The sequence below is a fragment of the Leucopleurus acutus genome, assembly GCF_964270905.1.
Source record: "Leucopleurus acutus genome assembly, chromosome: 5".
NCBI lineage: Eukaryota > Metazoa > Chordata > Mammalia > Artiodactyla > Delphinidae > Leucopleurus > Leucopleurus acutus.
In genome coordinates this window covers 108,362,486-108,381,868 of record NC_139147.1, presented here as the reverse complement: position 1 = coordinate 108,381,868, position 19,383 = coordinate 108,362,486, and the positions used below count along the sequence as shown (strand labels likewise).

Genomic DNA, 19,383 nt, shown 5'->3' with positions numbered 1-19,383 from the left:
GGGTGCTGTGCCTTCAAGGTCCAGGCCCTCTGTTCCTGCACAATAAGCACATTCAACAGAAGTGGAACGCCTTGGCCTCCTGCTGTGAACGTGGATGCAGGAAAGAAGCTAAACATCTGGACAGCTGCTTGAGCAGCTCTGCAATTTTCTAACAGGGCTGAGGAGTGTAATCACCTGTACGCCTAATTCCCCCGCTTCCAGGTAAGAATAACTGTCAGACTGCTGTATCAGGTTCATCACTGCTTGATAAAAGTGCATTTTCCTAGCCTGGGTTTCCTCCTTTTCAAGGGCATGTCTATGTTTAAGGACCATCAGGGAGGTTCAGAGCCCACATCCTTGATGTTTTCTGTTGAGTCCAAGGAGAGAAAATACAATTGACGACGCCTTGTTCCTTTCCACATCCTACCCTATCTCAGCGTTTTCTTCTTTTGTTAAATCCTGCTTGTTACCAAGTGGGCCTAAGCCTGAAAAAGGGGGAGTGATTAACAAGTCTTTTAGAGCTATGTTTGTATTCCTGTTGTAAAGGATAATCGGTCCTGATTAATTATTGATTGATTGTCCTTGTGTAATGAGATAGGTTCCCACTGTGAAATGCAAGGTTGCAAGAGAGTCTGGGGAAAGAACCCAGAAGTAACATTCAACATGTATCTACTTGGGGCATGCCCCGCAGCTAACCCACCTCATGGTTTATTGCCAGGCTGTACACTCCAACAGAGACAGCTGCTAATGGATAAAGTGCTGATTATATTGATGTCACCATTCACAAAGCCTGAGAGCCCACCTACTTCCTACAATGTTGGTCTGGCTGGGAGGAACCTAGAAGGAAGTTTTGGTCTCCTTAAGCTTGGGTCCCAGCTGGGGTAGGTGGAGGGGGAGAGGATGGTGAGGGTGTCTTCAATATAACTCTCCACGACCGGAGTCAGCGGCAGGAAGGACACTTCCCTACGACTTCTTATATCCTTCTCCTATGACAACGCTTGTCACTGGAATCCAGGACATTCTCTTTGTGGGCTGCTGCATCTACGATCCTGGCTTTGGGACATCGAAAGCCACACATAGGTTCTTTTACCCTGCAAGATCGCCTGGAGTCAGTATTTTCTGTCTGAAAAGCATGAGGTCTCATTGTCCTCCCCAGTCACAATCGGAGACCACAGCCATTAGAAAGAAACCCTTGACTCCCTTTGGAAACCGCCAAAGAGGACAGTTATATATGGGATCATTGGTTCAAAAACACCAAACTGCCAAGTGACTCTGCTGTTTCCTAGTATCAGGACTGCAGGCGGTCTCCTGCCAGTGTGTCAGGATTTGGCAAGTGCTTCTGGAATGCTCCAGGAGCAGGATTCCGCAGGCACAAGCAGAAACAGTGGAAACTGCTACCAGCCGAGAGCAGCTTCTATTTTCGGGACATGTAGGCACTGAGAGTTCAAACAAGGAGGGAATCTGGTGTTTTGGATTGACTCTTGCGTTTCCAGGACACTGTATCCTAAGACATTATCTGTTTCCTCTTCAGGGCGGAAGTGATTCTGGGGAGCATTATCAAGAAGAAAGGCTGGAGGTAACACATTCACCGTAATCATTTACTTGCCTTTAAAAAGACTGTTGTTATTTTGTACCAGAGAAGAGAAAGTAAAATTGCATGACAGCTGACCAAAAGGCTGTCAAAAAAAGTCAATTCTTAGTAAAGAAATGATTTACAGCACCTTGAAAATAAATATTAGCGAGCTCATTACTTGTGCTTCCAAAGTAATTGACTTGTCATTGATCACAATGAATTACCATGGGTTGAGCAGAGAATGTTCATGAGATATTTGTGCGTAAAAGAAAGTGGCATTTTCATGGTTTCTGACTGCCATTTGTGGTAATCTGGTGAAGGAAGCCAGCTGACAGAAAACTTATTATCTCTACACACATATTTATGTTCATTGTTCATTTTATTAACAACTCTGGATGCAAAGAAATGATGAAACAAGAAACCCTTGGGATAAATATCCCAAAGCTTTCTTATCTGAACACAATTAGCCAGCATCTCTCCTGTGCGCTGGGAGCCCTGTTATCTGGGCGTTCAGGAAAGTGCTTCATCTGCTATCCTTGAGGGGTCCTGTTGCATCCCATCACCTTCTGGAGCCAAAGCAAGTAGTAACGAGTGATGCGATAGTGGTGGCGGGGTGGGGAGCCAACCCCCTCCATCTCACTACACCTGTCAGCCCAATAGCTGCTTCTCCCCCAGCATGAGTACAGGATCAGGCCGAGTCCAGCCAAGGCCACAGGACAAATCTGGAGTCCTCTTCTGCTCTGGTATAAGATCTGCTGACGGCCAAATAAATAACCATTCTATAGGACGAGTGGAAATGGAGACCCAGAAGTGTATGGCGATATGAACAAATAAACTTTGGTGACCTCTTTCTCCCTCTCCCTCTCCTCTTTCCCTACTCCAGGGACTGTAAGAGTGTGAAAAGAATATTGTATTCAACCTTAAATACGGAAAAATATTCACATCCCCACCCAGTCCTCCACCTTGCCTGAGTCACCTTCCTACTCAGAATGTTGGCTCATCCATCGCTGCTCAGATAGGACTGTATCACTTTCTCAGGGCTGCTGTAACAATGCTACAAACTGGGTGGCTTAAAACAACAGTAATTTATTCTCTCTGTTCTGGGGTCCAAAAGTACAAAATGAATATTTGGGCAAGGGCATGCTCTTTCTGAATCCTTCTTTGCCTCTTCCTAGCTTCTAGTGGCTGCTGGCCATCATTGGCATTCTGTGGCTTACAACTGCAGCTCTTCAGCCTCTGCCTCTGGCTTCATATGGCATTCTCCCCTCGTGTTTCTGTGCGTCTTCTTATAAAGACACCAGTCATATTGGATAAAGGGCCCACCTTACTTCAGTATCACCTCATCTTAATTTAACTAATTACATCTGCAATGACCCTATTTCCAAATAATCTCACATTCTGAGGTACTGGGGGATAGGATTTCAACATACCTTTTGCGGGGGACACAATTCAACCTATAACAGAGACCTTGGAGATGAGTCCACTAATGTCCAGTGAGATCAACAGCGAGGTGTCAGCTGCCAGAGTACACCTGAGGATGAAGGGGAAACTTCGGTGCTGTAGTTCTCTTCCCCTCTGCATCCAGAGAATGTCTACTCATCACTCACCATACTTTGCAAAGCTTCTTCTACACGTTTTGTAGAAAATAGATTAACATGCATCTTTCACAAACTGCCTTTCTGTCTTGCAAATAAAAACTCAAGCTATCCCCATGCTACAGAAAATTGATATCAGGTCATATCAGTTCGCAGCTGCCCACCCGAGATTGCTGAAACGATAAACCATAACATCACAGCATGGAGGCTACAAAAGCAGTTTCAACCAGCATCCTTGCCTACTTGTCCCAAGACCACCGCTTGCTAGGTGTGTTGTCCAGGGCAAGTTACTTCTCTTTTCTGAGCCTCACTTTCCCCACATATAAAATGGATGGCATAACTGTTCATGGAGTGTTGTGCTGATAAAGTGAGATAAGGTGGACAAAAGAATATTGAAAGCTGTGCTATATCAATATGAAGTATTCACAATATCATTCTTCACCCACTCAGAAGAGTTGCTCTAGATGCCTCCGTGAGGTCAGTGATGATTCATCAGGTTGTTGTCTACTCTTGCTATTTGAACACAAATATTAGTGTGCACATCCATAGAGGCCAAACATTTTACAGAAAGCCTAATTTTGGAAAAATGTGCAGCCTTGGCAGGCCCAGTTGCTCTGAATAATCCAGAGGGCTGCACTCATTTTTTAATCAGATTCCATCCAGAGCTTTGTGCTGAAGCTCTGAAAATGTTTGCTGAAGGAGACCCAGCTCCCCTGTGGCAGATTGCTATTATACTACGTATCACGAGGTTGATGGATTAACCTGGAAAGTGCATCAGCCCTTTTGGGGTGTGTAATCTCCAGATGCATATATTTGTAGACCTTCTGTTACAGTGATTCAAATTACTTTTCAGGGAATTAACTTCAGGGGGATGGGGTTACTGACATTTTCTACAATTTTTTCTTGTTGCAGCCAAGTTGTCAGAGTTGTCACCGCCATTCCGCATTGGTTATCATTAATCATGCTAGGCTTTTATATCTGAGGGCCCCAGGCATCGACTCCACAGCTCAGTTATAAATGCCTTGTTTCAAATACTCCTGAAGTTTGGTCTTAACCTTTGAATCTTAGATGCCTTTTTTTTTCCTCGACCAGTTCAATTGAATTATATACTTGGAGAAAGTAAATTACATTGAGATCTGCCTCCCAATTTTAAATTATATGACTATAGTTCTCAAGACATATTCATATTCCACAATCATAATGGTGTGATTGCATTTCCTGCCCTTGGGTGTGGTTTTGAGGAAGTAATGAATTTGCTGACAAGATTCCCACATTTCATTCCCTTAGGAATAAAGTGGTAAAACTTTGAGTTAAGGATTTTTAGGATTGTTTTTCTAAAATAACATTTCCATTTAATAAGACACTCAAAGAAATTTTATTCCTATTTATTGACTAAATTTATTCGTATTTCCATGTAGTCAGTTCTTTCCTGTGAATGCAATTGGTTGCATGACTCTTTCCAGTTGGTTGGAAAAAGTCATGACTCAGAGACACTAAGGTCCATTGTCCTTGGCAGAGGGTGGATGTACCCCCAGGAAAGTTCATGATCAATCAACACTATGTCAGATGCTCGATGAGTGTTAGTTGGTGACTGTCTATTTGAGTTCCTAATGCAGTCCATGCTTTAAGTCTTCTTACTTACTCTTCTCACTTTCCTTTCTGACTCTCCATGCCTACCACTCACCTTTGCTTTACTACCACCCAATCACCTGTGTGTTGTCACAGCCCTCCTCCTCCTCATCTGGCCCCTCCAAGTAAAGTTCCCTTCCCTTCAGAACTCTTTCTCTTGGATCTGACTTCAAGTCCCCACTCATCAGCTTCCCTTTGTCCTTAGGTTTCAATGACATAAATGAACAAATTTATCTCTTCACCAATTTCTTTAAATGTGAGGTACAATAAATTCTTTCTGGTGCTATAATAATAATATGACTCAGTACTATAACCAGCAATTCATTTACTATTTCTCTGTGTGTTTGTTTAACATACAGGAGGTCCAGCCTGGTCATAACAACCAAACTCTACTGGGGTGGAAAGTAAGTTAAACACCTTTTATTTCCTTGACAAGAAACAACTAGTAGTTCGTGCTTTGATTCTTTTAGGCAACCATTTTACATCTAACATACTAAAATTAATTGGTTTGAAAGAGAGATTGATTTTTTTTTCACTTGAAAGAAATAGCAATTAGCCTAGGATTCAATTTTAGCTAGATACCCCCAAAGAAGTTTAGTGCAAAGCATGTGGTCACTTGTTACTGAGTGATTCATGGAGATTTTCAAATACCAACATCATACTTAGAACCATTTCCAAAATAGAGTTCAAATTTCAGGAAAAGAAAATAAGCACATAGCATCACAGAAGAAAAGCTACTCAAATCTGCCAAAAACTCAGAGACTTCTACGGAAAACGATGATAAAAATATCTTGTCTGGCCCCACGTGTAAGTCTCTGATCATTTCTGCAGAGGGCTCTGAAAATGCTGATCAAAAGGACCATTTCATCGAAGAATAACAGGAAGCTGCCTGTATCACTCTGTCAGGCCAAATAAAAGAGTGGTCCTCTCTCTGTTGTGGGATGCAGAACAAATTTCACAGGATGAATTGGCTTCTTATGGGCCTACTGGTATTTGAACTGGTACTTATATTATTCAGCAGGACTTAGAAGACTGGCCTCTTTGTCAAACATGTGAGAAAACAGCAAACTATTCCCTATTCTTTTTCATGGAAATCTCAACGATCTCCATGGAGTTCTAACAAAAAACAAAGACAAACACAAACAAACAAAACCTTATTTATTTCCCTGTAATTCATAAGGAATCGTTAAAGATAAAATTGAAGGGGAATCTTCCAATCAAAATGTATATGTGTGTACACACACTCATATTTTAATGCTGATTTTGAGTTTGTTTATGATAAATATGAAGAAAGAAATATGAAACTTAGATTTTTATACCTATTGTAGTCTATATGAAAATAAAGCTGCATGGTGCATATGAGAAACGTAGGTTTATATTGTGTTTACTCTGATTCATGGTGCCATTGCCTGGTGCTATTGTCTGTGATTTAGTAGTACTCAAAACCTTGCCTATGATTTAGAAATAAACAGGAAATATGACAGTCTGAAAGAACCATTATGTAATAGAGTACTACATACAGTATTATCTAATATACTTTTAATACAAAATCACCAAAGGCACATGATAAACTACTATGTTTTAAAAGGGGGTTGCTGGGACTTCCCTGGTGGTGCAGTAGTTAAGAATCCACCTGCCAATGCAGGGGACACAGGTTCGATCCCTGGTCTAAGATCCCACATGCCGTGGAGCAACTAAGGCTGTGCGCTGTGCGCCACAACTACTGAGCCTGTGCTCTAGAGCCCGCGAGCCATAACCACTGAAGCCCGCATGCCTAGAGCCCATGCTCCACAACAAGAGAAGCTACCACAATGAGAAACATGCACACCGCAACAAAGAGTAGCCCCTGTTCACAACTAGAGAAAGACGGCATGCAGCAATGAAGACCCGACGCAGCCAAAAATAAAATAAATAAATTTTTTAAAAAGGGAGTTGCCAAAGGCATTGGTGTTAAAGAAGTATTTCATCAGTACTTTAAAACTCAAGGACCACATTTCTTTCTAATTGGCTAGAGTCTGAGAATGGTCTGGGCAGGCAAAAGTCCATTAAATACTCATCTTCTTAGGAAACTAAGGAAGACTCGGTACATCACCTTTTAAAAGAAAATAGTTGTTTAATTTCTTTTGAAAGTCAAAAGTCACTTTCAGATTTGCTTCCTTTCTCAGAAAAGCCAATGCTGTCAGTAGCCCGACAATCTTATAGTAAGCTCGCAAACACATCAAGCTTTTGTTTTGTTTTGTTTTGTTTGGCTTGGCATTGGTTAAAAACAAGGTGGGAAGGTTGAGCCATGTGTCAAGTGTCAAATTATATATGGACAAGGTGTGCACAGCTGAGTTGTTATTTACGTGGTATGATGACAGTGATGGTTAGTTTATCTCCTGGGGTCTACAAAGAAAAGCCGCTAGGTGTGCTGCCCACCAGCCTTCTCTCCCCAGCCTGCGGTGGTGCAGAATTTGCTAAGAACAGGGAATACCATTAACAATTCAGTCTAGAATGATTATTCTGTCCTTTTGAAACAGTGATTTTTAAAAAAGCACACCTCCACTCAAAGTCATTTGCTTCTTTTTCTTGTCAGAGCTGAGACGGAAAGAGGCTTGTCAAGAAAACATATTATTGAAGGTGAGTATCGCTTCCATTTTATCTTCGTTTGTGGGCTGCCGATTCAAGAAAGGTATCAACCAAACAAGTTCAAAACACATTGGAAGGGGAAAAAATTCTCTTTAAAAAGAACCACAATCAACCACGTTTCTTCCTGGGGTTGAGTGTGGGGAGTGTAGTGATATAGAGGGGAAAATGAAAACTCAAAAAGACTGGATTCTCTCGAACTCTTCTCTTTTACAGCTATGCTAATGTTAATAAAGCACTTTTGTAAGATTTTTTAAAAACTTTATTGAGATATAATTTATATACCATAAAAGTTTACCCATTTAAAATATACAATTCATTGGTTCTGAGAATAATTACAGAGTGTGCACTCATCATCATAATTTGATTTTAAAACACCTTCATCTCCCCAAAAAGAAACCTTGTACCTACTAAGAGTCACTTCTTATCCCCTCCTTACCCACAACCCAAGCAAGCACTAATTTACTTTTGTCTCATTTCATACACATGAGATCATACAATATGTAATATTTTGTGACTGGCTTCTTTCACTTAGCATAAAGTTCATCCATGTTGTAGCATGTATCAGTACTTCATTCCTTTTTGTTGCCAAATAAAATTCCATTGTATGAGTATACCACAGTTTGTTTATCCAATCATCAGTCGATGGACATTTGAGTTTTCACTTTTTGACCATCATGAATAATGCTGCTTTGAACATCTGTGTACAGGTTTTTATGTGGACATATGTTAAGACTACTATGCTTTTTTAAAAAGAGCATCTATGCATTAAAAGAAACTGGTGGAAAGTTACTACTAGGTAATTGATTCACAGTGCCATTGCTTTTGCAATGGTACTCAAAAATGGTATCATTTAGAAATAAACAAGAAATAATACAGTCTCCAAGATCTATTATGTAGTAGAGTACTGGTACTCTACTGTGAGGATTATGAGAATTGTGAGGAATTTTTTATTTATTTCTTGCTTGTCTATATATTACAAAAATTTTATGCTTCTACATTTTGCAATAAAGGAAAAATGTTAAAAGGGGCTGCCATATGTTTCTAACATCTTTACTCTAGTTCATGAACAATTCCATAAAAATTCAAGATTTTTATAACTTTAGATTCATAATTAATCATTGAGACAAATGATTCTTCTCCATTTTAAAACTAATTTCATTTATGAAATACCAGAGTCACCCAAAACATAAGATGCACTCTAATCCCACTACTTTCAAAATAAATATAGTTAAAGAAGTAAATTCCTCCCTTTGGTCACCTCATTCCACAGTTTGACAATACAGTGCATAGCCTTCCCTACTTTTCCCTGTAGTGTCACTGACTTATCTACCTACCTATACACACTTACTTATAAATACAAAAATGTATGTATTAATCACTAACTGTTTTTTAGTATATTTGTAGGCTTCTGGGCTTTGAAATCAGAAAAACATTGGTTCAAGTTCCAACTCTTGTCATTTATGAGCTGGGGGACTTTGTGCAAGTTACTTAACCTCACTCATCCTCATCTCCTGGACTCTGAGATGGGCTATCAATATCCTACCTCACAAGGTTACTATTCAGGGATTGAACTTAGATTGTTCACATTGAGCACAGTGTCTGTCATATAATAAGCACTTAATAAACGTTATTTTTGTCATCATCACCATCATCATCGTTCTTAACAGTGTAACTACCAGTCTTCTTCCTATGGATAAGGACACTAAGTAAGTAATATTCTGAGGCTGCCACAATGAATGACCACATTCTAGCTCTTGAGAAAGCTTGCAAATTCCTTACCCAAACAAAATCCCTCCTCAGTTCATAGTATCCAGTTTGACATTGTACAGTCAAACCCAGCCTGCCTCCCCAAACTGTTACCATTCCTGCTCTAGCATTTGCCCCATGACTTTTGTCATCTACCACAAAGTTTGTCAAACAGAAAAAAATCCAAGTCTTTGGCTTGTGTACCAAGCTGAACAAACATAGCGGCAGTGTGCTGCCTAGAAAATTCTTGTTTTTCTTTTCTTTTCTTTTTGATCTAATTGATTCAAAAAGAGATTCAGAAAGTGATTTACACTAGCTATCAACAAAGAAATAGAAAAATTGATGAGAAAAAGAATGGAGAAGTTGTGCTACTGTTCTTTTCACTGAATCTCTATTGCTTTAATATTTACCAGTGTGTATGCATAATTTCAGAACTCTCCTTTTTAAGTCAGTTTTCTTCAAGCCACATACAACTCAATAGAAATAAAATTCTCTCTCCTTTTAAATAAGTCAGAAATCCTCTTGGGAACTAATCTCTCAGGATGGATAAACCAGTTCAGCTGAAATTCAAATTGACCCAGATTCAAGCTAACACAAAATTTCAAACTTTTGAGGTTGAGGAAGAATTGGGATCAATTATTATGTTGTTACTGTTGGTGGTATTTTGCAGTTTATAGTTTCAGCCAAAGACAAAAATACTCATGACTGCAAGAGATTCAACTCAAAGGATATTTCTAGGCAGGCTGAAATTAGGGAATTGAGTGAATTTTACAGAAAAAAAGAAGGGACGTGAGATTTCTAGACCCAGAATAAATTTTGAAAAAGTTTACAAATCATTATCCTCAGGTTTCATTGGTACTTGGCCTGTGATGAGGATGACTTTATTCAACATTGGAGTTTCATATGCACATTAAATTTGAGAAGCACTGTTAAAGAATGAGACAGAAGTCCAATTCATGTAGAGTTCAGGCCACTTGTGGGCTGGGTGACCTTGGCCACCTGAGTTAGTTTTTAGAGTGTAAAATTAGCTTGATTTGGGCATAATGCAATTTTGAAAAAAGTCATATGAAAGACCTTTTCAGTGAGCCCAAAGTCCTTGACTTAGATCCAGCTAGAAACAACATTCTCCTTAGATTAATAAGGAGGGAGTAGAAATTTCACTAATAGGTTTATTATATTCATTTGGAATCACAGGATCCTCCCAGGCTCTGAAAGTCTATTTATCCATTCAGCCATTCCACAAACATTCATTAAACCCAAATTTGTGCCATTGTTAAAATTTAGCAGATCAAAGCTCTTTAGTATCTAACATGAAAGAATGGAAATAGTTTGGTAAGTCAAATTGTAAGCATAAGTAAATTGTTTCTGTGATTTTATAGGCAAAAGCTGTGTTTAAGTCTGTATTTGCCTTTCAGGTAAACAACAGTTTTGCTATGTGATTCAATACACAAACCCACTGTCCTTGTTTTAGGAGGAGGAGAGGAAAATAATCTGAGAAAGCTCCGCTTGAAACGTTTAATGAATGGCAAATATTAAACCCTACTATCTGAACTTTTTAAAAAAGAGACAATTGATGATTTTTCAATTAAAGAATAAATTTCTTAACAAATGGATTCACCACAGGATTCCTTCCCAGTGCACCATGTTCATGGTAAACTGAAATCACCCACCCAAAACAATCATGTTTCATAACGGGAGGTGTAGCCAGTTATATTATTCTAATGCAGGGCAGTCTTTATAAAAAGAAACATGTCTCAAATCATGACTGAGAGGTCTGCCGAGAAGAAGCTGGAAAATTATATTGGGAAGCAGTGTACATTATTTAAGGCAACATTTGTTTTCAAGCCTGATCGGAAAACAAATATGCCATAGGAGTAGAAGATGATGACACAGCATATTTGAAGAGAACATTGCAGAATTTCCAAACTACCCGTGGCCTTGTTTCTACAGAGTTAAATCTGCAACGATGAACACATGTTCCACCTCTAACCCTGCCAAAACTGCTTAACATCTGGAATGAACATATTCCTTTAGACGCCTATGAAATAGGCTTAAATTGAATCAATTTTCACCTTATGAACAATGCAGTTCCTGTTACACTTCAGAACCTAAAAGAGAGATTAACTTAGATTTCTTTTTACTATAGTCACTTGAAAGCTATTTTCTTTACATAATTTATTCTCCTGTGGACTTTTGAGGACTTGCCAGTTAACATCTAGACATCTCCTCAAGAGCAGGGAACGTTTCTCCTGCTTCTCCTGTGTTCACTCCCACAGACACTGGGTTAGCGCCAAGGGACAGGCTAATGTCAAAAGTGCCTTCAGCAAGTGCATTCGCTGCACGGGATCACTTACCTCCTTAGGTCATGATTAGCCATTCGGATGCCGCTCTGGAGCCAAGGTTAATGCATTTTTGCTCATCTACTTAAACTTAAAACAATACTTGGCCCCAAGCCAATGCTCAACAAACATTTGCTAAGTAGAGGTAGAATATGACTATTTGTTTATTGGAGATAAACCCTAAATGGCTCTCAAGGAGACACTTGTTAGCATGTCTTTATGTTGCTACAAGATTAAAGCATCCAAATAGAAAAGGCCAGGACTACCTGATTTGTTTTGTAGTCACGTGAAAGATCAAAACAGAAAGACCATCTAGCTCCATTTTGTCTGTGGACAGATGAGGCTACTAAGGTCCAAAGAGGCTAAGAGACTGGCAAAGTCATTGAAGCCAGCGTGATTTAGTACCCTGGATCCCAAGGCCTGTGCCGCACCTGCATGAAGACCTCTCCTCTGAATGCCAGACTGGTCCATCCAGTAGCCAAGAGCTCCATGGGGTTGACTGATGTGCTGCTCAGACCCATCATGGCTCCCAACACCACCACCAATCTGCTTCTCCCGTGACTTTCTCATTTACTAACAGTCACTTAACTTCTCGGGCCAAAAGTCTAAGAGTCCTTCTTGATACCTCTACCTCCACACTTTATACTCAGCACACCAAGAGTCCTCTTATTTCTACCTATACAACTTGTCCCGAATTTGAACACTTCTCATCAACTTGGTCCAAGCGTTGTCTACTACAGTGACCTCCTCACTGGTCTCCCCTCCCTGCTGTCACTCTCGCCCCTGAAGGTCACTCTCAGCAGGCCAAGAGATCAGTTCAGAACACAAATCTGATATCATCATTTCCCCAACTTAACTCCATTTCTTTACCTCCCAGCCCCTCACCAACGTCTTTCCATCTCACAAAGAGTAAAATCCAAAATTCATGCCATGGATTACAAGACTTTATGTGATTGAGATTTTCAAAGTGAGCAGACAGTGTCTCTTAGGTGCACAACCTCCTTTTACTCCACTTCAGAGTCAGAGTAGAGACCTGGTGGATCATTGACAGGATACAACACATCATTTCTTATATTCTCACGTGAATACTCTTGAATCTTGGCCTAAATATCAAGAAAAAAGGCTTTCCGGAGGAAGAATTGAGAGATGAGGAATGACTGAATACAATGAGACTGTCATTCTGTCAAGTCCATGTCATTATTTATGGGTGCATACTATTACCTTGAACTATGAACCTTTGCCAATAGATGCTCTCAGTATGTACTGTTTGGTCCCTGGAGATAAATACAAATACCATGTCCATGCATCTTTAACCCCCCAGAGCCCAGCACAGTTTCAGATCAAATTGGAACTCAGTACTTGCTTATGGCATGGAAGAGGAAAGGACTTACGTTGTGACTGATCACACTGCATTCCAACAGGTCAGAGTTAGTCATAGCTCCTTCTAGTTTCTCTCAGCCCACACTGAGCTGTTCAGAAGAGCATAGAGGGAGAGCGCCATCATCAGAAAGGAGGACACTTTGTTTCCAGTGCCAGGCATGGGCCAGAACTGTCACTAAATGTCTCCCTTTAAAACCAGGAGGTCCAGTGAAAATCTTTGGCATCTAGTCTTTGGCACCATTCATCTTGAGTCTTTCCAGATGTGAGCACCACTGTTATAACTACCGCACTTCTGTAGACTGTTGCACTTACCAAGTGCTTGCCAACTGATTTTATCTGCTCTCTGGAGCAGCGATCCTGAAGGTTGTAAGTATTGTTATCTCCACTACAGGTTAGAGAACTGAGTCACACACAAAAAGGTCAACTAACCCAAGTGGGATCACATGCTAGAGTACAGATTTCCAACCCTTCAGACCTTGGGATACCCTATTATTGTTTGCTTAATTATCTTTTCCTCTCCTTACCTCCTCCATACACACAGCTGCTTCCAAAGGTGGCTCATATCATAGTGCTTTTTAAGCTGAATTTAATTTCAAGATGCCCATTGAGATAGCTGGTAATACCCCGAGCCTGAAAGCCAGTGGTTTTTTAAGAACAGGCATTAGACTTTACAACACCTGTCTGCCCTAATCTCTTCATCAGTGCTTCTTTTAACAAGCTACCATCACAGACAATCCTTTCTCAATTAATGAAAAAATATTTCCGGAACTGTATTCAAGCACTCCATCTTCCTGTCAGAAAAGTAATTGTGGCTGGCTGATAAGCCAGTTTGAAAAAATCAAATTTAAATGAGCCAAATTTAAATTTATAAGAGCCTTATTTAACATGCAATTAATTTTACACCTATAATAAAAAGAGAAAAAACCCCAGTCTTCCTGTGGAATTAAATAGGCTGATAAGGAAATGCTGTGCCTCATAGAAATGAGAAAATAATTTTGAACACTGTCATCCTTTTGGTTGCATAATACTATATACAATATGTTCTGTCTCAGGGAAGTATTAATTTTACTGAAATTAAATATTTTTTTCTGCATAATCATAGGAATGTGACTCAGTGGTTAGGGTTGAGACATAGATTATTGGCTCCAGATTTTTTTTTTAAGCTCTCACTCTCTCCTTTATATTACCCCTTAAATCTTTAGGGCTTCTAGTGTTTTTGTTTCTTCTCAAAAGAATGGGGAATAATAGAAATGGTAGGGCTCAGCTATATTTAAGGTTCTTCGAACTTTTGTTTTAATTAGTAAAATGTTGAGCAAAGCCTTCATTTGCCAACCCTTTTATTCCTATTAAAACCCATGTGTACGTTAAGATGGGGTTATCAGTCACTTATTTATGACTTACACCATTTTATTGTTTTTGATATGCAATAAATATATCTCCATCCCATTATAAGCCCATTAAGTAATTCGAAACATGACATTAATTTGCATTTTTCAAGAAGAAAGAAGTTAAACTCAGGCTGCTTTTTATTACTTTGCTTCTAGACACAGCCACACAGGAGCCACCGTGAAAAGTCATTACCAAGTGTGGATTTCCAGTGGAGCACTAATACCATTGAGAAAGTTCTAAGGCTTTTCTTTGTTGGGGACAACGTCAGCCCTTGATATATTTTTAAAAGGTTCTAGGGGCCAATAAACACATCACAGTATTCAATGTCTTTTTTGAAACTAATCCAATGCTTTTTCTTTTTTAAAGTAAATTCTTGAAGGAAACCAAGCTTCAACTATTTCTAATAGTGCTCATATTTAGATTTTTTGAGGTTTTCCTGCTTCTGTTTCCAGGACTGAAGGGCTCCCTCCAGAGGCTGCAGCTCGAGTATGTGGATGTAGTCTTCGCAAATCGACCAGACAGTAACACCCCCATGGAAGGTGAGTGAAGAAATGTAATAAAAGACTCTAGAGTTATTGATTCTAGCTTGACGACTTATTCCACTCACAGTAGGAAATGAAATATATTCAGACTGATTTGACTGAACGTGAAAAATAAAAACCTTTCCAGTCGATGTCTTTCAGCCTCAATATTTACCCACAAAGTCAGTGCTCCGCATCTTGCATCTTCATTAATTTTTAAGCAGTTGCAGGCACTGGGAGTGTGGCTCCTACCATTACAGTGCTCACTTTCTCCAGGTTCCTTTCACTTCTGTGATTTTATCAACTAAAACAATAAACGTAATTGGAAGGGGAGTTTATAACCCAGCCATCATTATTTTGGAGTTCTCTGAGGGTGTTCTTACTTTATAATGACTCTAGGTCAGATTAGTCTCCAATCTGTGGTGATAAGTGCTAAGCGCTACCATGAGCAGAGGCTTTACAGGAGCGACTACTTGAAAATGTGACTCTTCGTTGCAATCTGGTTTTTGATTCTCAAGGAGCTGCAATATTTTATCCCCATTGTGTTAACAACTGTTTAAAGACAATTTAAGTATCTCCCTGTGGAAGCTTTCAGAATGTTCCTAAAACCAGATTTCCTTCAATCTGCATTTATTTATGGAAACTACCTAGGATGATTGAAGATAGTTTGGGAGGAAAAATTTAAAAGAAGGTTCTAGTTAATTGAGATTTATAATCATATGGATTATCATATACCTGAGGTGAATGAGAATGAAGATATTTGGGAAAAAGAAGGAAAAAAATAATGTTTTGGTTATTTGAGGTTTACTATATGACATGGATTTTACAAATTTTTAAAGAATTAGAATACTTGACATAAAATTATACTAAGGTAAATTTAGTTTTGATGATTCAAAAGGTAGTTCAGGATCTTGTAATAAATCAGGTTCTGTAAAGGTTTGTTCTTGCTAGAGGGTTATAGAAGTTATGGAAGTTGTAAATGATTGCAGTGTATATAAATATTTCTGTAGGCTGCATTTCTGAAAATAAAAGTTGTGGAAACTATTTTCCTTGCTATTTATGTCTTTCTCAACCACAGAGAAATGGTTAAAATATATATTTATATATCTAATTTTCTCTTAGAGTTTTCTGCTTTTTTTGATTTGAGTAAATTAGGAGTTTATTATAAAGCAATATCAGTGTTGGAAATTCATAATAAGAAATTATCCATGGAAATGACATAAAATGCATATTTTTATCAAAGCAAAGAATAGGTGTTTGATAAAGCAAATCATAAACATTTTATTAGTGTAAGAAGTGCTTATTGCAAGGATAATATGATGTCACACTATTCTCAATGCCACATTAAAACAGAGCACTGAAGCTATCGCGTGAGCACAATTGTCAAGTAAAATGCCATTCAGTGGCGGCTGTGAAAGACTGAAATTGCTTCCCATTTTAAGTGCCTAGTGACTATTTTCCTCTTTGGAAAAATGTCCTTTGCAATTATGCTATGTACAGGAAAGAAGAACATCTGGGATTTTTCAGCATCTTTTTTTTTTTTGGCTCATTTTCCCCATTCTACCACTATCTTTAATCTGAGGGATATGATATAGAAGTCTCTGAAACAGAAAACATTATAATTTGCATTATATACCTACAGAAGGAGAAAATTCTCAATTAGGAGCCAAACTATGTGATACTGATAAGATAATGGTATCTCTTATATAAAGACTAATTATGTGTTGACATTTATCAGAAGGGAGCTTCAAAACATAGAAAACAAAACCAAAAACAAAACAGATTGCTACCTGATAGAATGTATAACTGCAGCATTAACCAGTCTCCGCTGGAATCAGAGAATATTTACATTTTCCCTGAGTTTCTTACAAAAAAATACCACAAAGGGCTTCCCTGGTGGCGCAGTGGTTGAGAGTCCGCCTGCCGATGCTGGGGACACGGGTTCGTGCCCCGGTCCGGGAAGATCCCACATGCCGCGGAGCGGCTGGGCCCGTGAGCCATGGCCGCTGAGCCTGCGCATCCGGAGCCTGTGCTCCGCAGCGGGAAAGACCACAACAGTGAGAGGCCTGCATACTACAAAAAAACAAACAAACAGCTTCCTATTCTGCTTTGTGGTATTTTTTGTTTGTTTGTTTTGCGGTACGCGGGCGTCTCACTGCGCAGGCTCAGCGGCCATGGCTCACGGGCCCAGCTGCTCCGTGGCATGTGGGAGCTTCCCGGACCAGGGGAACAGGTTCGGGGCACAAACCTGTGTCTGTCCTGCATCGGCAGGCGGACTCCCAACCACTGCGCCACCAGGGAAGTCCAGGAAGCTGTTTTATCATGAGTCATTGTCCAAGTTCAGAAGTCTAATGAAGGGTGTCAAATAGAGATTTGTACTTGTTGATAAGGTCAAGAAACATGGCATGTCAAAGCTCTGCGGCAACCAACCTCCTTATGCTGGAATGTAGCCTGCTCTCTCCCACCCCCAGCAAAGGGAGATCCACTCCTGGCTGGCACATAAGACTCCAAGGCTTATTCCTCTGGGATGACTTAGCAAGTTCACACTACAGGCAAGTCCCCATGTAGGACTTATTCCAGATTGAAATAGCTTCCCTGTGATGTCTCCCTAGCTTTGCAGAAAATGTGTATCCTCAAACAATATACTCATTTGTTCCAAGGTGAGCCAGATGGAAGGGCCAGTTTGGTATTAGTCTCTAGAAACTCATTCTCTATATTTAGTCTTTCCTTCTTTACTGTATCAGAGGAAAGGACTGATCTGGGCAACAGAGAGAAGAAGAAATAGGAAATAAGAAAAAAATAAGAAATAGACAGGGATTTCCAGGTAGTCTTGGGTGCATTTTCTCTTCTAAAAATGAAAAAAAAAGGTGTGTAAGCTATGTCTGGATTCCATGTTGTTATTAAGTTTCATTTTTGCAATGATTTTGTGAATCATATATGTGTGTATGTGAGTGAAAGTTGTACCTGTACAATGGGGTCTACCTTAGGAAGGCTATTAGGGTTTCTAAAAACAATAGAAAAGTAAATGTTACGTATAGTCAAAATTACCCTTGAAAACCCTATAGTAATGACTTGTTGTCAATGTTACTCTATAGCCTTTAATTACTCAATTTCTTCTCCAAATATAGTGACAAAACCATCACTAGATACTTTCCCAGACACCTTTTTTTTTTTTTGGTAACAGCCTTAATATCATTCACATACTTTTCTTACTTTAGCAACTCACATTGGCAATTTTAGGCTCAACTGCATCCATTTCTGTCTAATATAAGCGATGGAACAGTGGTTGCCAAGTGCATATTGCTGAATTTTCCTATATTAAATCTACATATGTTGGCACTGTTCTTTGTATGTGTGTCTCACAGTAAACCCTTAACATTTGTAGATCACCTTTAATTGGTTTCAACCATTCCGGTCAATTCCATGGACCCACAACACACCCTAACTTATGATTTTGCCAAGGCACCTATATTAAACCCTGGGGAACTAATGAGAGAACTTAGCCCAGCTTTCTAAGACTCATTTTAAACAACTTTGATTTAAATTTATTAAAATGCCAACCCCATCCTCTTGGTTCGCACCATGAAAGGATGTTAATTGGGAACACTTCTAGAGTAAACCAACGTGCGTCTCGTCCAGTTTCTACATATCAGATGACAACAGATTGAGCCAGAAAAAGATTAGCAGTAGCATCTTCATAATATTGGCATCATGGATCAAATTAGTTGTTCCCTTCCCTCCTTCCTTAGAAAGCCACTAGACAAAAAGTAAGTCCTTTCAAAAGAATGGCCATAAATTCCCAAAGTGCAACCAGTGGAGAAGGAGGTGAGACTGCCTTTGTAATCTACAACCCTGTGGAATGCAATTAGACATTTTACAGCTATGGGAAGATGTTCCTGACGACAGAGGGGAGCTTGTATACTTTTTCCTCTGTCCTTCTTGTTTATTTTTTCTGGTTCACCTAGTAGTAATTCATTTTTCTTTCACAGCACCTGCCATGCCATCTGTCTCTGCTATAATATCTGGCGTTGATGGCATGTTTTCCAATTCCAGAAAAAATCAGTCCCATGTCCCATTTCTTCTTTCTTATACTTCTGTGTTCTTCCCAGTAGAGTCACTGACAGTTCCTTGAGCTCCATGATACTCACATTCTTAAGTCTCTCACTTCCATAAATCCCCAAAGTATATTTCAAAATCTTCTCTTAAGCTCATTAGTCAAGAGAAAGTTCATTCCAACATGAATCATGTTGGACATGGATAGACACAGAGCAATTGTGTGTCTGAGGACCTGCACTAGGAATTTTTGGTGTGGTTTTCTGTCATTCACAAGTGCTAGAATAACTTCTCCATCCATACTCTTCTCATTGATCCAGAGAGGAAATAACGGAGCATGATTGTGGGCATGAAAGGAGGCTATAAACCATGTACCACTTGTGAATAGTAGAAAAAAGAGGGGACCCATTTTAGTTTATGTAGCTTTTTAAAAAAGGAAAGAAGAAAGGCCACTAAATTCATTGATCTGAGAATATGAAGATTTTAAAATTAAATTACATTTTAATTAAATTTTAATTTAAAAAATTTGGAATTGAGTCCTCTTTTATTTA

The 19,383-nt window shown here is 39.3% G+C and overlaps 1 protein-coding gene across 3 annotated transcripts in view; it reads left to right on the top strand.

The window, feature by feature from the left end:
* The window catches only part of KCNAB1 (potassium voltage-gated channel subfamily A regulatory beta subunit 1), a gene marked incomplete at its 5' end in the record, with an annotated part of 439,860 nt that overhangs the window by 368,231 nt on the left and 52,246 nt on the right, over positions 1-19,383 (top strand). For all 3 annotated transcript variants that reach the window (XM_082840354.1, XM_082840352.1, XM_082840353.1), the window contains 4 exons: positions 1,511-1,555; positions 5,136-5,180; positions 7,352-7,395; positions 14,711-14,797. In XM_082840354.1, coding sequence (XP_082696480.1) covers positions 1,511-1,555; positions 5,136-5,180; positions 7,352-7,395; positions 14,711-14,797 — 221 coding nt within the window. The remainder of the gene's footprint in view (positions 1-1,510; positions 1,556-5,135; positions 5,181-7,351; positions 7,396-14,710; positions 14,798-19,383) is intronic.